Source organism: Mytilus californianus, unplaced genomic scaffold (assembly GCF_021869535.1).
Source record: "Mytilus californianus isolate M0D057914Y unplaced genomic scaffold, xbMytCali1.0.p SCAF_11, whole genome shotgun sequence".
Taxonomy (NCBI): domain Eukaryota; kingdom Metazoa; phylum Mollusca; class Bivalvia; order Mytilida; family Mytilidae; genus Mytilus; species Mytilus californianus.
This window is the reverse complement of record NW_026262593.1, coordinates 59,476,355-59,491,413: the sequence shown is the minus strand read 5'-3', so window position 1 is coordinate 59,491,413 and position 15,059 is coordinate 59,476,355. Positions and strand designations below refer to the sequence as shown.

Here is a 15,059-nt window from a genome sequence, read left to right as displayed (position 1 = left end):
CTCATATTCATCAAAGCGATATTTTCCAGCAGCAATTCACATTTCTCGCCTGTCGACTTTCCTATCAGAACCTACTTATTGTGTTCATTGTGAATATGCTCTCGTCTTGAATATGAATGAATGTGTGCTACACTGTACGTTAATCAAATGAAAATCTATCATTTGTTATGCCCCACCTAGGGGCATTATGTGTTTTCGGTCTGTGCGTCCGTTCGTTCGTTCGTTCGTCCGTCCGTCTGTGTTCGTCCGTCCGTCTGTCCCGCTTCAGCTTAAAGTTTTTGGTCAAGGTAGTATTTGATGAAGTTGAAGTCCAATCAACTTGAAACTTAGTACGCATGTTCCCAATGATATGATCTATCTAATTGTAATGCCAAATGAGAATTTTTATCCAAATTTCCCGGTCCACTGAACATAGAAAATGATAGTGCAATTGGGGCATCCATGTACTATGGACACATTCTTGTTAGACCCTGGAGTTGATATTACTCAGAAAATATGCAAGAATAAGGGTCAATCGCCAAACTATTATATCAGGCCCTACTAAGGAAAATGTGATTGCGACTATTTTATGTCGATCTGCTGTCGTGATACAAGAGTAATTGCTATAAATCGACAATTAATTTTGCAATTTGAGAGGCAGTACATCGAGCTGAGATAAAGTCATTGAAAAAGAATGTGTCTTCCACATTTTCACAATTAATTGTGCAAGAAGTAATGTAAATTTTTTGAAAAAATTATATATCAGTATGCAAGATTTTTAAGTGGAGTGTAGTCGGCGAATGTCTTATAATACTATAAACCAACCCTAAATGAACAAGATAAAATAAATCTAAAAATCCGTTAGTGATATCAAAGTGTCAGATTAATATATTTTAAGATTCTGCAAAAGTGTTTAAAGTACTTAAATCAAAATGTGCATCTGGACATTAAATTGCCATTGAATACAATATCACATACAATTGCAAATTTTACACCTTTTTGCAGAAATTTTGTCTAGCAACAGGACACTTACGGACCACTCAGAAAGTTGTTGCAAATGTCCAGACAACCCGAAACTCTCTACGAAAGGGACATCGTATTTAACCTCCACATTCTGACCGGACTTGACCATGTTTTAATACTACTGTTAACCCTTGGAGGGTTGATTTGAATTGGCGTTTTTTTTTCAACATAAAGCCGTAAAATTGACCATACATGTATATCGATTATAATGATTTCAAGCTACATTTGGTTAAACTTGTACTTTGTCATGTACATGTATTTTTTAATTTGTAAGATTTTCAAAACAATAATTCCTTGGCATGTTATTATTGTAATAATGGTAATTTATTGTAAAATATTTGAATATAAAAATTTCCATATTTCGAATTAAATTACCAATAGAAACGGTTTATTTCTTTAATGCCTACAACCTTTGATCTGCCGATAAAATACAGGTAAAAATATTTTAATATGTTGGCGTTCAGAGAATAGTGTCAAATAAAAAGTTGTTTTATGCATAATCGATGAATAAGAAGTGATTAAACATTAAAAATAGCGGTTAACCGATATATAGATAGCGATTAACCGATAAAGATAGTGATTAGCCGATACATAAATAGCGTTTAACCAATAAAAATACCTTTTGAACCAAATGGTACACCATAGTTAGCAATGATTAAATATTTTTCATTTTTTTTTCTGTTTGTTTGAAATAAGGAAATCTCTGTTTGAAAGATTGATAAAAAGTTAAGCCTTTGTTGACAGCTCAGTGGAAGCATATTAAAAATAACTAGAATAAGGTGACCCTAAAGGTGACTGCGCAATAGAAAAAAATAGTCATTCTTGGTCTATTCCAAACCGACAGTATATCCCTCGACAAAGTGGGGCATCCGTTCGTTTGTGCGAGATGTATAAATACGCAGCCACGTTCGGACAGAATGGGGACGTTAAATCCGCTGCCACGTGTAGAGAAAGAGTGCCACGCTCCCTACAAGTCAAGAACACTTGTTACAATTCTTTGAGAGGTTGGTAGTCTTCTGCAAGGAAAAATTTCAGTCCATATCCGATTTACCCTCATTTTCCCTACACTCTTGCCCTTATTACAGGACATATATCTCTTGTCCGTATTGTTAAATTGTTCTCGTCCTGAACATGCATGCAATATTTGCCACTGAACGTTAAGAAAATCATTAACCTGATAGATATCTTGGTCTTTAACAAATTATAGTACCTAAATTACAATACTTTATGGAATACATTGAAATATTGTTGCATAGTGGATATAAATTCCATAAGGTGGTGCCTTATCTAGGTCAGACGAAGAAGGAAAAAAGATTTTCAGAAAAAACAAGAACTTGTGGTATTGGCAACTTCGTTTTATTCAATGATATTACAAGTATGATTATAATTGTTGATTTTGAGAATTTAACATGGCATAATATAGTCCAAATAATTATGACGTCATGAAAGGCTATTTTGTTGTTTTGTTGTAGACTTTCAAGACGTCGTAATTATTGGGGACTAGGCATAATCTTGCCGGCGAAAAAAACTCGCAGGCTGACTGACTTCATAGCTATGTCAAGTCGCTATCAAAATCGGTATAAGGGGGACAACTTAAAAGATAACTGTATTGTATTTGAAGCTTGGCCTAAGTAAAACTTCTGTAAACAATTTCAGGAGAATGTTACTGTTACATAGGAATACAAATTGTTAGGTATACGACAATAAGACATCACATCACATCAAGAACACAATCAAACCAAAAAGACTCTAAAAGTAAAATTTAAACATACGAGTTTTCAACAATAGAAAATTGCCTACACTATATTGAGAGGTGTCTTTCTGACTAGCCGGACGAATGATAATATAAAATTTTCTGATGAAGCAGGCGTCCGTTTAAATGCCAAAATATACATATCGACAGGATGTTGACCATACGTGTTAATGCCCGGAAAGCGATATATGTTTAGTTATATATTTAAGTGTTAAATATAATATCAAAGTTAGTACCGATAAAGATAAATAAATGTTCAAATATTTTACTATACTTATTAATAATTAACCTTTAAGAAAGAGTTTAATATTCAAAAGAAAAATAAGCATATACGGGTCGTATCTTAATTAACGAGCTCTATAAACAACATCACAGTAAAAATTAGGACCATACAGGTATATTTTTACAGGGACAGTCAAGCTTCTAGACCAAATATTTGTACATATATCTATATATTAGGTATTTGTATGCGGGTCTTAAGAAGAGGTCTTTCATTTCTGTATGCTTTATATTTTTTCCCTATTTTTCTATACTTTATTGTTTCTTTTTTTCTCTCTTCGTTATTTTTTCGCCAAGTTTCGATTTTATATCTATAAAACAAATAAAATATGTTATATATATTAACTTAAACCGAATTTCACGTCAAGATAAAAATGCTTTCCAACTGAATAAATTGCCTTTTCATAATGAGAACAGTTCTAATTTAAATACATTTTACATTTAAGTCGAAGATTATTATAGGGTATTTGTTTAAACTGGATATTACTAGTACAGTGTATTTACATAGATGGAACAATTATTGAAAAGCCAAAATAAATTACATTCTTGATGAAGTATGCACCTATTTAAAAAAAAAGTTTTCCCTTAAGTTTTGGTAATTTTTTGAAATCTTAGAAAATTGAAGGGCTAATAAAACCAAAAAAAAAGGACAAAAGTATAGTAAAAGCCAGACAGGAGTCCGATCTTGCATAAGGGAGATATATTCTTTAATTTTAAATAAATTCAAAACTTTTGTAACAGCAAATTTTAATAACACAATATCCGTATTTTCAGGCCAGTACAGAGGAACATGCAGCTCCAACTTAATACTGCAATTAGATTTAAAACACATTCAGAATGTTATATAGATTTTAATAGTAAAACATTTCAGACACTTCTGTGATCATTATTCAATACTTTATCTAAAGTATATATTTTTGTAAACATCACTGTTATTTTCTTTTTTCAAATCAAATTGAAATTGGCTTCATATTGAATCCCAGAATTCACCTCTGTAGCAGTTAGAGCTATTTCTGTTCCCCCAAAATAGAACATAGCAGTTATTGGTCGTCCACCTTCACATGGATCGGAAAGGGGGATGGATAATGTCCCGAGATGAGAACAACTATCTTCATCGGTATATTGCGGATCCTCATCTGTTGATATAAAGAATGAAAATTCGTCCGTTTCGGTTGTTGTCCCAGTAGCGCTGTATGACCGGTTAATTGTCGACCCCACAGGAACAGTTTCATTTATTGTAACAAGTTTTTCAAATATCTTATCACAATATTCGATTCCATCTACAAAAACTAATCGTTTTCTATCATGTTCAGATGAATCAAAATGATCCTTCAATTCTATGCCATAGGTGTATTTCATTTTTCGTGACTCAATATAGAATGGTCTATGTCCGAATAGCACTGCTCCTTTAAGAACAGATAACCCTGCCTCTTCTGGTATTATTACCTTTTTATTTGGAAATTTCGTTTTTATTGCGTCTTGTATAAGTAAACATTCTGAAAACCCACCAACAAGAAGAATCTGCGATACATCTATCAAGGCATCGCTGTCTAATACTGATTGTATGAGGGATGTTATATTGTCAATTGATGGCTTAAAAATGTTCTTCATCAGTTCAACATCAATCCTCATTTTATCGCCTCGAAATGAAATATCATCTTTAAATGGAGATGCAAGAAAGACTTCGGGTAGGGTTTCACCTAGGTGAGTTTTACACTTTTCATTAAGTGACACAAATGGAATCGAGAAGTTTACCTTTCCTGTTTTGCTCGGGTGTATTGTTCTTTTTACCACCTCAAATTCTCGAAAGAGATCTAAATAACCCTCTGGATCTTCTTCTTCAAAAATCTTAATAAGGGGACCACCGACAATTTGGGTAAGTACTTGAAAGAAATGACCATCCACGGAAGTTCCTCCACAGTCATTACCAGTGGCATGTTTCAGTTCTTCTAGTCCTCCGTTTGACAGCTTCTTGTGCACAGTAATATCTGCGGTCCCACCTGTTAATATACATTAAATTATGTTTTATAGTTCTTAAAACCATATAATGGCCAACAACAAAAAAATCGTCACCATATTATTGAAATGTATTTTCAGTTTGAAAACATTACTTATTCATAAATATATTTCTGACATTTTATTATTCAGTGAAAAATTTATATTACAGTAAATACCTTTATTTTAAAGATTTTTCTTGACTACATGTTACTTGACAATTTGAAGTCACTGTGTATTAAATCGTAATCAGAGACCAGCTTTAATTTAAGTTACAAATGTATGTAGAACTGTTCTACCCTAGAACATATTCATACAGTTCTGTCCTATAACAGATTTGGACAGTTCTACCCTAGAACAGATTTGGACAGTTCTACCCTAGAACAGATTTTGACAGTTCTACCCTAGAACAAATCCTGACATTTCTAACCAAGAACATATCCTGACAGTTGTAACCTAGAACATATCTTCACAGTTCTACCCTAGAACATATCCCGACAGTTATAACCAAGAACATATCCTGACAGTTGTAACCTAGAACATATCTTGACTGTTCTAACCTAGAACATATCCTGACAGTTGTACCTAGAACATATCCTGACAGTTCTACCCTAGGACATATACTGACGGTTCTAACCTAGAACATATCCTGACGGTTCTTACCATAGAACATATCCTGACAGTTCTACTCTAGAACATATCCTGACAGTTCTACTCAGGAACATACTATCCTGACAGTTCTACTCTAAAACCGAATATGAAAGTTCTATAACTGAACAGTTAGAACTGATTCAAACTATATTTATCTCCCAGTTGGTATTCTTGAGCTTGCATTTCCTTTCATAATTTCAATGACAGAGGGTTGTAGTTAATACAGAAGGTACTGAATCAAGGGTTCTAGTGACAAAGCTAGTCATTCCAGCGCCATTATATCTTGGTTGACCGTTATGGAATGTCTGTATAACAGATAACCACTCATATGTGCAAATTGTAGCTTCACTACCATTCTTTCTGTCGCGATTATGATTACTATATTCAAACCTCAAAAAGAGTTAGTGGGTTAAAATCATCCTTCAAATGCAACAAATTATTTAAAGAGTCAACTGACAATTTTGTTCTTGTAAACAACTTTGCAGATCAACCCTAGTTGATAATTTTTGCTATTAAAAGTTTATCTTTGTAGTAGTTTTCAAGATAATAGGCAAAACACAAAAGTCGGTTAAAAACAAATCGTCATTATAGGGCAATAACCTCTATATAAAGAGTGGTCTGAAAATTTCTACGATGTTAAACTATTGTAGATCTTGTCTTGTCTGAAAAGTTTCTCTCTATCTATCGTAATTTCCAAGATAAATGGCAAAAAGAAAATGGAAAAATCTTTATGAAAGGGTGATACATTGTCAATACTATAAGGAGTCGTTCAAGAATTTTCGCCAAAATACCGGTAGACAACGTTTAAATCTTGACATTCTGAACATTTTTGCTCGGTCAGATTTGATCTATCGTTAACGCTTTTCAAAGTAACAGACAATACTAGCATTTCACCCATGTCTTCTTTTCGTATACTAGGTGGCAGATTTTAAAAACTGAACTATAAATCAAAACAAACGATAAGTGTGACCGACTTTAGTTCAATTTAGACCAGTACAAAATGTAGTTACAGAGTGGAGAAGATTTTTTGTAAAAGTTAACGAATAAACGACAGACGAGTGACGCAAAGTGATAGCAAAAGCCCATACTTGGCTTTCGAGCCTGATTGATGAACTAAAATAAGAACCTTTGACAGGAAAAGTATGTCTTATGATTTTTCGTATCTTTATGCATGGAAAAATTATGTCAAACTGTATGAAAAGTCTTGTAGAAGTGAAAATGCAAAAAGAGTTTTGAAAAATATTGAAAATAAAGTGGTAGATTCTTAAAATTTCTTTAAATCATTTGCAACTCGTTATTTGATGTGGGATATTAAAAAATCTCTTTCGACAGCTTACAATATCAACAAATGATAAGGAGATTATTGTCAATAATTGCAATAAGTATTGTCTAAAAAAACTTAACTAAACTCCGAAACAGCGGTGACGTTGCTTTGCTAAACATTCAAAGTAGCGTAGCAAAGACGACGTTACCACGGTGTCGGAGTTTGGACTACAACAATATCAACAAACAATAAATTTAAGAACATTACCACCGAGATCAACAACCATATATTTTGTTCCAGGCTCTGTCATTGTAAATCCTTGTTTTTCAGCTCCAATTAGTTTCTTTGTTGGAAGATACTGAGAATGAATAGATGCTGCCTCAGGTTCAAGCGCAATTTTCAAATTATTTTCTGGAATTCCTGCCTAAAAAATTGATAATCATTAGATTACATTTGTATATACGTCCATGAACCCTGTTCAGACGTAGATGGTCCTAAATACGTTTTAAAATAAGGCGTGCTGAAAAGGGGACCTGGGAAAGAAAATCTGTTTCAGATGTTCGTTGGTGAACGTTACATTATTACTCCATTACAGTGAGAGGTCTGTCAAGGAACAAGAAGCCTATCAAAGACTATTCCTTTCAAAACAGTATTTTTTATCATATTTAAAAACCAAAAAAAAGATAGCACTTAATGTATATAAAATTGCACCATATAGACCATATCAATAGTCTCAGTTTTTCTATATCTAACGCATATCCATTTTCATTCAAATTAATGGATAATCCTTGAAATTTTACCTTTTAATCACTATATATTCCTCATAAACCGTTTTGTAGCATTTGGCATGAATAAAATGATAACACTTAATGTGTATAAAATTACAGCATAAAGACAATATTAATAGTGTCAGTTTTTCTATATCAAACGCATATCCATTTTCATTCAAATTAATGCTTGGATAATCCTGGAACATTTACCTTTTAATCACTATTCCTCTTAAACCGTTTTGTAGCATCCGGCCAGAATAAAATGATAACACTTAATGTATATAAAGTTACATCATAAAGACAATTTTGATAATGTCAGTTTGTCTATATCTAACGCATATCCTTTTTAATTCAAATTAATGCTTGGATAATCTTTGGACGTTTTACCTTTTCAGCACTATTCCTCATAAACCGTTTTGCAGCATCCGACCAGATAGCAGGAACTGTCAATACCCATAGTATATCTTTCATCTCTACATTAGTCCCCCTATTTTCCAGAAGATCTAGCAAATGCTTAACTAATGCTTTGATTGCCAATGAAAATACATCAAGCGCTAGAACTTGTTTGCCAGAAATGTCTTTTAAAACCATTTCATTTGTGATATGCTGCAATGGAAAATGAAAAGATCTGTTTGTCAGAATTGCTAGCTTGTCTTTATTCCCGTTTTGTTTTTATCTGTAATTTTACAAATGTCTGAGATAAGCTGCTGGCTATTTATTATGAACTACATGTAATACAAAAAATGATATATTCGCTAAACTCATTTCTATTCTATTATTTTGTTAAATGACAGGAATTCCAGAATTTTAAAAACTTTCCGGATATTCCAACTTGTTGTAATTTGAAAAGAATACCCCTATGCCAAACTCTATCGAAAGATTTTCTTATATCATATAATACAACCCTTATTTCTTTACCACTATCCAGAACTATACCAAAATCATTTGAAATATTTACTAATTGATCTAGTGCTGAATCCCTAGTGAAGCCAAACTGATTATGGCTAAAAAAGAGAGACAAACGATACAAAGAGGGATATTCAAACTCATAAGTCAAAAACAAACTGACAATGCCATGGCATAAAAATGAAAACAAAAACAATCAAAAGACAAACGGAATATACAAAAACACAACATAGACAACTGAATGAACTTAAGTGAAAGTACACATGTTTATGAACACAGCGCTCCATACTGTTTGATATAACACTTTTAAAAGTGGTTCTTTGTTTCATTGATTTAAACCCATAATCGTTTTCCATCTCTTGCCTTAATATTAATAAGGTCAAATATAACTGTCTTATTATGAGAGAGTTTTACACATTTGATTTATCATAAGATTGTTTAACAAGATTGCCTTAACACGAGAAAGTTTTGCACATTTATGAAATATTTTTACTAACTTGCCTTATTATAAGATAGTTTTACACACTTGCCTAAATATGATATAGTTTATACACACATTTGCCTTATTATAAGATTGTTTAACACACTTGCTTTGGTATTAGAAAGTTTTGCACATTTGTCTTATCAGACGACAATTTAAAACACTTTCCTTATTATGAGAAAGTTATGCACATTTGCCTTATTAAACGATAGTTTAACAAACTTGCTTTATTATGAGATAGTTTAACACATTAGTCTTATCAAACGACAAAAACACTTTACTTGATATAAGAAATATTTGTATATTTGCCTGATTATAAGAAAGTTTGATAAACTTGCCTTATTATTATGTAGTTTCATTTTGAATCTGTGGAAATAGTAGTAATTGTTCTGTTCACCTTCCATTACAATGTCAGAAAACATATTCTCTGCATCATAGCCAAACGCCACAAATTCTTTGTTTTTGTTCAGTAACAGACATGTTGGTGTTTTTAAAGATAAAAGAGATCGACCTCCAGCATTCCAGGCTTGGTTAGCATGTATCTTGAGAGGGTCGTCTTTGAATTCATGGCGAAAGGAAAAAGCATAACCGCTATAAGTTGTACCAAAGTCCACAGCAGCCACCAACATATGACTTGTCATCTGCAACATATCCAAGTCATGTCCTTAAAGATAAAATATATGTGTAAAAATACTATTCTGCAAATAAAGTAACGTTCTTCTGACACATTTCATGTAAAGGAATTTGCATGTGCCAACCGATATTAACCAACCAAATTAAAACGTTATGACTTTGTTACGATTAGTTTTCTCACAAATAGAACACAATAAGGATAGTTTTAAAATCTAAGCTAAAAATTTGTTTTGTATTTAGAACTAGTGAGAAAATGTAAACAAATATACAGAAATTCAAAATAAGAAATAAATTGTTAACAAGGAGTTAGGTCTTACTCACTCTAAACAAATTTAATTTATGTTAACTCCTAAATCTGTCCGGCCTAATTCAACATTTAAATATGTTGGGTTTTTTTCTCTCGAGATATTGTCCATTTACATATGAAATTTGAAAAAAAGTCGTACTACTTGATATTTTCATAGCTTCTGTCTTGTTTTTAAACGTCAAGAGGAATGGTTTTAACGTTTAAATAATCGATTTGTCTTCTTTGAACCCCTCACCCTGCTGTAAATGTATATGTATGATCAGATCTCATTACTCACATATCAATATTTCAAGCGTATGGTTGATCCCTGATATGCATAAGGTTAAAGACGGATCCGGGGAAAAGGACATAGTTTTGTCCTTCACTCAGGGGATAAAATCAATATTTTTTTTTATATAGTGGCAACGCATCCCTCGACTAACCAATATATGCATAGATACTCATTGGAGAATACAGCTTTATAATTTGTTACGCGCCAGACTCGCGTTTCTTATACATGTAAATACGAATCATCAGTGGCACTCGAATCTAAACAGTTGGAAGGCCAACATTAAATACGATCGATGTTAAAGAGTGATAATTCTTATATGATTTGCATATTAGGAAATACGTTAATATGATTGGTCCATTTATTTCCCGTATAGATTTACCGACAACGTACCGACAGGAATATTGTTAAGGACAGGGTCATCCTAAGTTGCATTAAAATCTTACAACTAATCTTAAGATAATCTCACAGATAATCTCAAACAGATACTCACTTGTAAATTTCTGCTCATTTGGTGCACTTGAAAGCAAATGTTTAAATTGTTGAACAAGATGTTCTGTTACTTTCTCAACGTCATCAGTTTGTTGTCGTTGTTCCAAAGTTCCTTCGCTAGCTGGTCGTCTTGTTCGAACAACTGCAGTCTTATCAACAGACCTTTTAATACCATCGAGAAAGAGGCTGCTAACTTTGTTTTCTCTTCGACCTTCCAAGATATACCAAAAAATTATAGTTAATACAACAAAAAATTAATCCCAGTCAAGCTTTACAGATAATGTCAATTTTGTAACAAAAATGTAACTTTATTGAACAATGTACTGTCTTTATGTGAGAAATAATTGATGCAAGCCATAGGATTAGAGAAAGAAGACTGTGTTTTCCTTTTTAGACATTTTACACACGTATATATAAGACTCTTTTCCCATGTAAGAGGGTCTGGATGGGGTTTTACAGAAAAGAGAATAATGGCCAAAAAATTAAAGAATAGAGAAAAATGGAGTGCAAAAGTATAAAGATTAATAAGTGTGGAAAATAAAAGAATCCGGTAAGAACATACTGATTATAGAAATTTTACACAATAAGCGTGATTTTTGAAGATATAGAAAAATGCCCAAAATATTTGAAGAAACCCAGAAATTAAGGACCCCCTCCCCATCCAGATCCTCATGTAAACAATGAAAGATCACTGTAAAGTGAAAACAATTGATTATGTAAAGTTAGTTGGAAAATTATAGTCAAAACATTATGCAAGTTATGCAAGCAAATACATTTGCAGAATGAATGATTTAGCATATTAACCAATGTTTTCCAGTACTAGTATTTTAATATTTTCTGTGGTCAGGGCCGTATCAAGGCATCTGAAACAGACGAGCGCCCCGGCCGAAAATTGTAATATAATGGTCCGAAATAAAACTTGTTACATCCGTTTTTGTTTTTGTTTCATATTTACCGTATGAAGAACTGCATTGGGCTATCAGAATTTTGTACAATCAAACGTGCATCCATTTACAGTAAGATACATATGCGATAGCAGAAAATTAATTGATTGTTGGTTGCTTAAAGTCCAGTGGCAAATATGTCATGCATGTTCAGGACGAACAACAAATACAATCGGTAGGTCCTGTAATAGAGGCCGTCCGGGTGATGGTCGGGGGAAATTTGGACTGCCACGGGAAAATGAGGGTATATTGGATAGGGACAGAAATTTAGCCTTGCAACAGGCCACTAGCTACGGACCCCTCAAAGAGTTATTGCAAGGGTTCTTAATCTGCATAGAGCGTGGAACTCTCTTTACACGAGACATCGGATTTAACGTCCCTATTCTGACCGGGCGTCTCTGCGGACTTGTACATCCCACACCGCACAGCCAAACGGACGCGTCACTTTGGCGAGGGTTTTACTGCCAGTTGGAGCCTGGAAGACCAATGGTGACCATATTTCTATTCCCCAGTCACCCTTGGGTTTGATAGTAGAAAAAGCGGGACATGTGTATGTGGTCAACGCTTCATTATAAATAACATACATTTTAATAACACTTTAATAAAGCCCAAAGATTGGAACCTAGTCACTGTCTGTGAATGCTAATTCGACATTTCTTGTGCCCCAACGATCCCATCGTTTGAGAACATCTTCTGCGTTCAATTGCCCGACTTTGTCCGAACGATGGATGTGAAGCATGGCTAAACTACATAACCTGTTCTCAGTCATCTCTGACGGTCGAACTTGTTCAAGAGACTCTTTCGCGGGAAATGAATAATGGCAGACCAAATGCCGGTTTAATGGCGATGGTATTCACGCAGAGAGTTCGATATCTAACGTTGTTGAAATAAAAGTACAGAAGCTGCACGCAACATTAATTACTATTCGAAGTATGCATTTCTTATTTCTATACAAGAAAATGCAAGGATGTTTTCTACCCCTGCATGCCTAGCTTTCTCCAATTTTCTTTCTTTCTCCATTTTCTTTCTTTTTCTTATTATTTTTTTTTGCCAGAAAATCAGACGAGGCAATTCCTCAACGGTAGTAACGGCCCTGGTGGTGAATTGATGTGAAACATGACGTACATTTTGTACTTTATAATAGAGACTTGTAAAAAGTTACCAACAAAGATACGTGGCTTGTTATTTAGTACGACAGACCCGTGTTTCTTCTAAAAATATCTTACCAGTGGCGTTCGAAACAAAACAGCTGTAAGCTTTTCGTCAAAATCAATTACAGATTTGAAGAGCATTGAAAACCAAATATATACAAAAACCTTAAATGATAATCGAAAGATTTTAACCTTTTGAGAACTGCCAATTGACAGAAGAGGGCCTCATCAAAGCATTTTACGCCACTACCAGAATGTTGTCTACTAGGCTGGTGATACCACCGGGAACAAGACGACAACAAGCCGTATAGTTAAAAAAACATGTTAAAAAGATGAAAACATTTATGTGTAGCTTTTATTGGTTATTTGTAATTTGTGCATTCATCGAAACCTTGAAAATTGTGCCGAAATGGGTGCCATAAAACATTCCATTTTAAAAGTTGAATATACAAAAAGGGTTAAGATTTAAAATAATTCGTTCAGGACCGCATGTTGACCCTTTTCGGTCAATTTCAATCCCATGCATCGATATTGAAAGGGATAGGATTAAGTAGACAAATAACTACTTTAACTTACCTTCACAACGTGTGAATATGCATGTTCCAACAAAGTATATTTCGTATCTTCCGCCCCTCTTTTCCAAGAATTGAATTAGCTCTCGTCGCGATATACATGTATATAAATTAAGGAGATGTATGATTGCCAATGAGACAACTATCCACCAAAGTCCAAATGAAGTGGATGCAAACAATTATATGCAACCGTGAGAAAACCCATACCGTATAGTCGGCTATAAAAGGCCTCGACATGAACAATATGAAAAAATTCAAATAAGAAAACTAACGGCCTAATCATTAACAAAACAATTTACGAAAAATAATATTATGACAGTGCTGAGGCGGCGTAAAGCAAACACCAATCAATCTTTTCCAAGCCGGGAACCTCATCTGTAGCTCTCTTGTTTTTCTTTTATCATTATTCTTAGTGTTGGTCATTCAGGGAATTTGGTTTTGATAGCAGGTATTTTATAGTCGCTGTTGAGTTTATTTACAAATTGTCTATACTCGGGATGATATACCTTTCTCTTGACGAAGACCATACTTGTATATTGACCTAGATATTTTGTTTTGTTTATTTTAGGATGTGCTTTCTCATTAACGTTTACCTAACATCTGCTTTTGTTCATTTTGTGGTCTTAAATATGCAGTGTATCTTTATCTCTACTTATTAAATCTCGCCGCCAATTTATTTTGCATACCCTATGTTTAGCAGTTATCTTTATTTTACTTCCTTCTTGCCACAACCCTAAATATATTTACGTTTCAAAATCTATCACTTTATCAGTATATATGTATAAACACCACTTTAATGTCATACCTTTTGCGCTTCCTGTTCTTGATTGTGGTCGAGCTGTATGGCATGCTAAACAATTTTCATTCTCCGGACTGTTAAACTCGTGACAATTTAAGCATACCCACATTTTAATTCTTTCTCACTTCGAGTGAATACATAAATCAAACTATCAACGAAAGTATCGTATTTATTGTCATGTGATCTCGTCTTTGTTTCATTTATAATCACCACTGTAAAATTTTCTTTTTGCGTCATAATTAATATTTAAATGTCCCCATTAAACGAAGACTACAGAATGATGTAAAAACCCAAAACCTAATAATATATAATAATAAAAATAAAAACAACACCTCACAAATTCATGCTGCTGGAGCACTTTTCTGGATTTACCTCCATCAGGAACGCTCAAAGCCGAATATTTGAAAGCCAAGGATACATGTATAAGAACCGAAACAGTTAAAGTGCTATATAATCAAAACGAAGCTAAACAAAAATAGGCAAATAAGAGGTTAGTTAAAGTTAAATATACAGTATCTATACATTTGACAACTTTATGAAAGACGTTCTCCATTAGATAGCCTATTGATATACAGGGCTAACACCATAATTAACATACACTTCGTTTCGAATTAGCCCAAGAAATTTTCAGTAGGTTGTGATTAAGCTAGGTTTAAGACAGTCAAGACAAGACAAATAATTCAGTGGGGCAAATTTGGACACAGACACACAAATGCCTATGATGACAAGGCTTATTTGATGATTTTGAAGTTGCACTATAATTCGAATGTTTATATTCATGGATTAGAAGAT

At 33.5% G+C, this 15,059-nt stretch overlaps 1 protein-coding gene across 1 annotated transcript; it reads right to left on the bottom strand.

Annotated features, from left to right (window-relative positions):
* Nucleotides 1-3,869: 3,869 nt before the first annotated feature.
* Nucleotides 3,870-14,506, bottom strand: LOC127720428 (heat shock 70 kDa protein 12A-like). The gene is made up of 6 exons (XM_052227017.1): nucleotides 14,274-14,506; nucleotides 10,803-11,012; nucleotides 9,440-9,765; nucleotides 8,102-8,320; nucleotides 7,212-7,368; nucleotides 3,870-5,034 (listed from the first exon to the last, which is right to left on the bottom strand). The coding sequence occupies exons 1-6, from the start codon at nucleotides 14,374-14,376 to the stop codon at nucleotides 3,980-3,982; spliced, it is 2,070 nt and encodes a 689-aa protein (XP_052082977.1). The 5' UTR covers nucleotides 14,377-14,506; the 3' UTR covers nucleotides 3,870-3,979.
* Nucleotides 14,507-15,059: the final 553 nt, after the last annotated feature.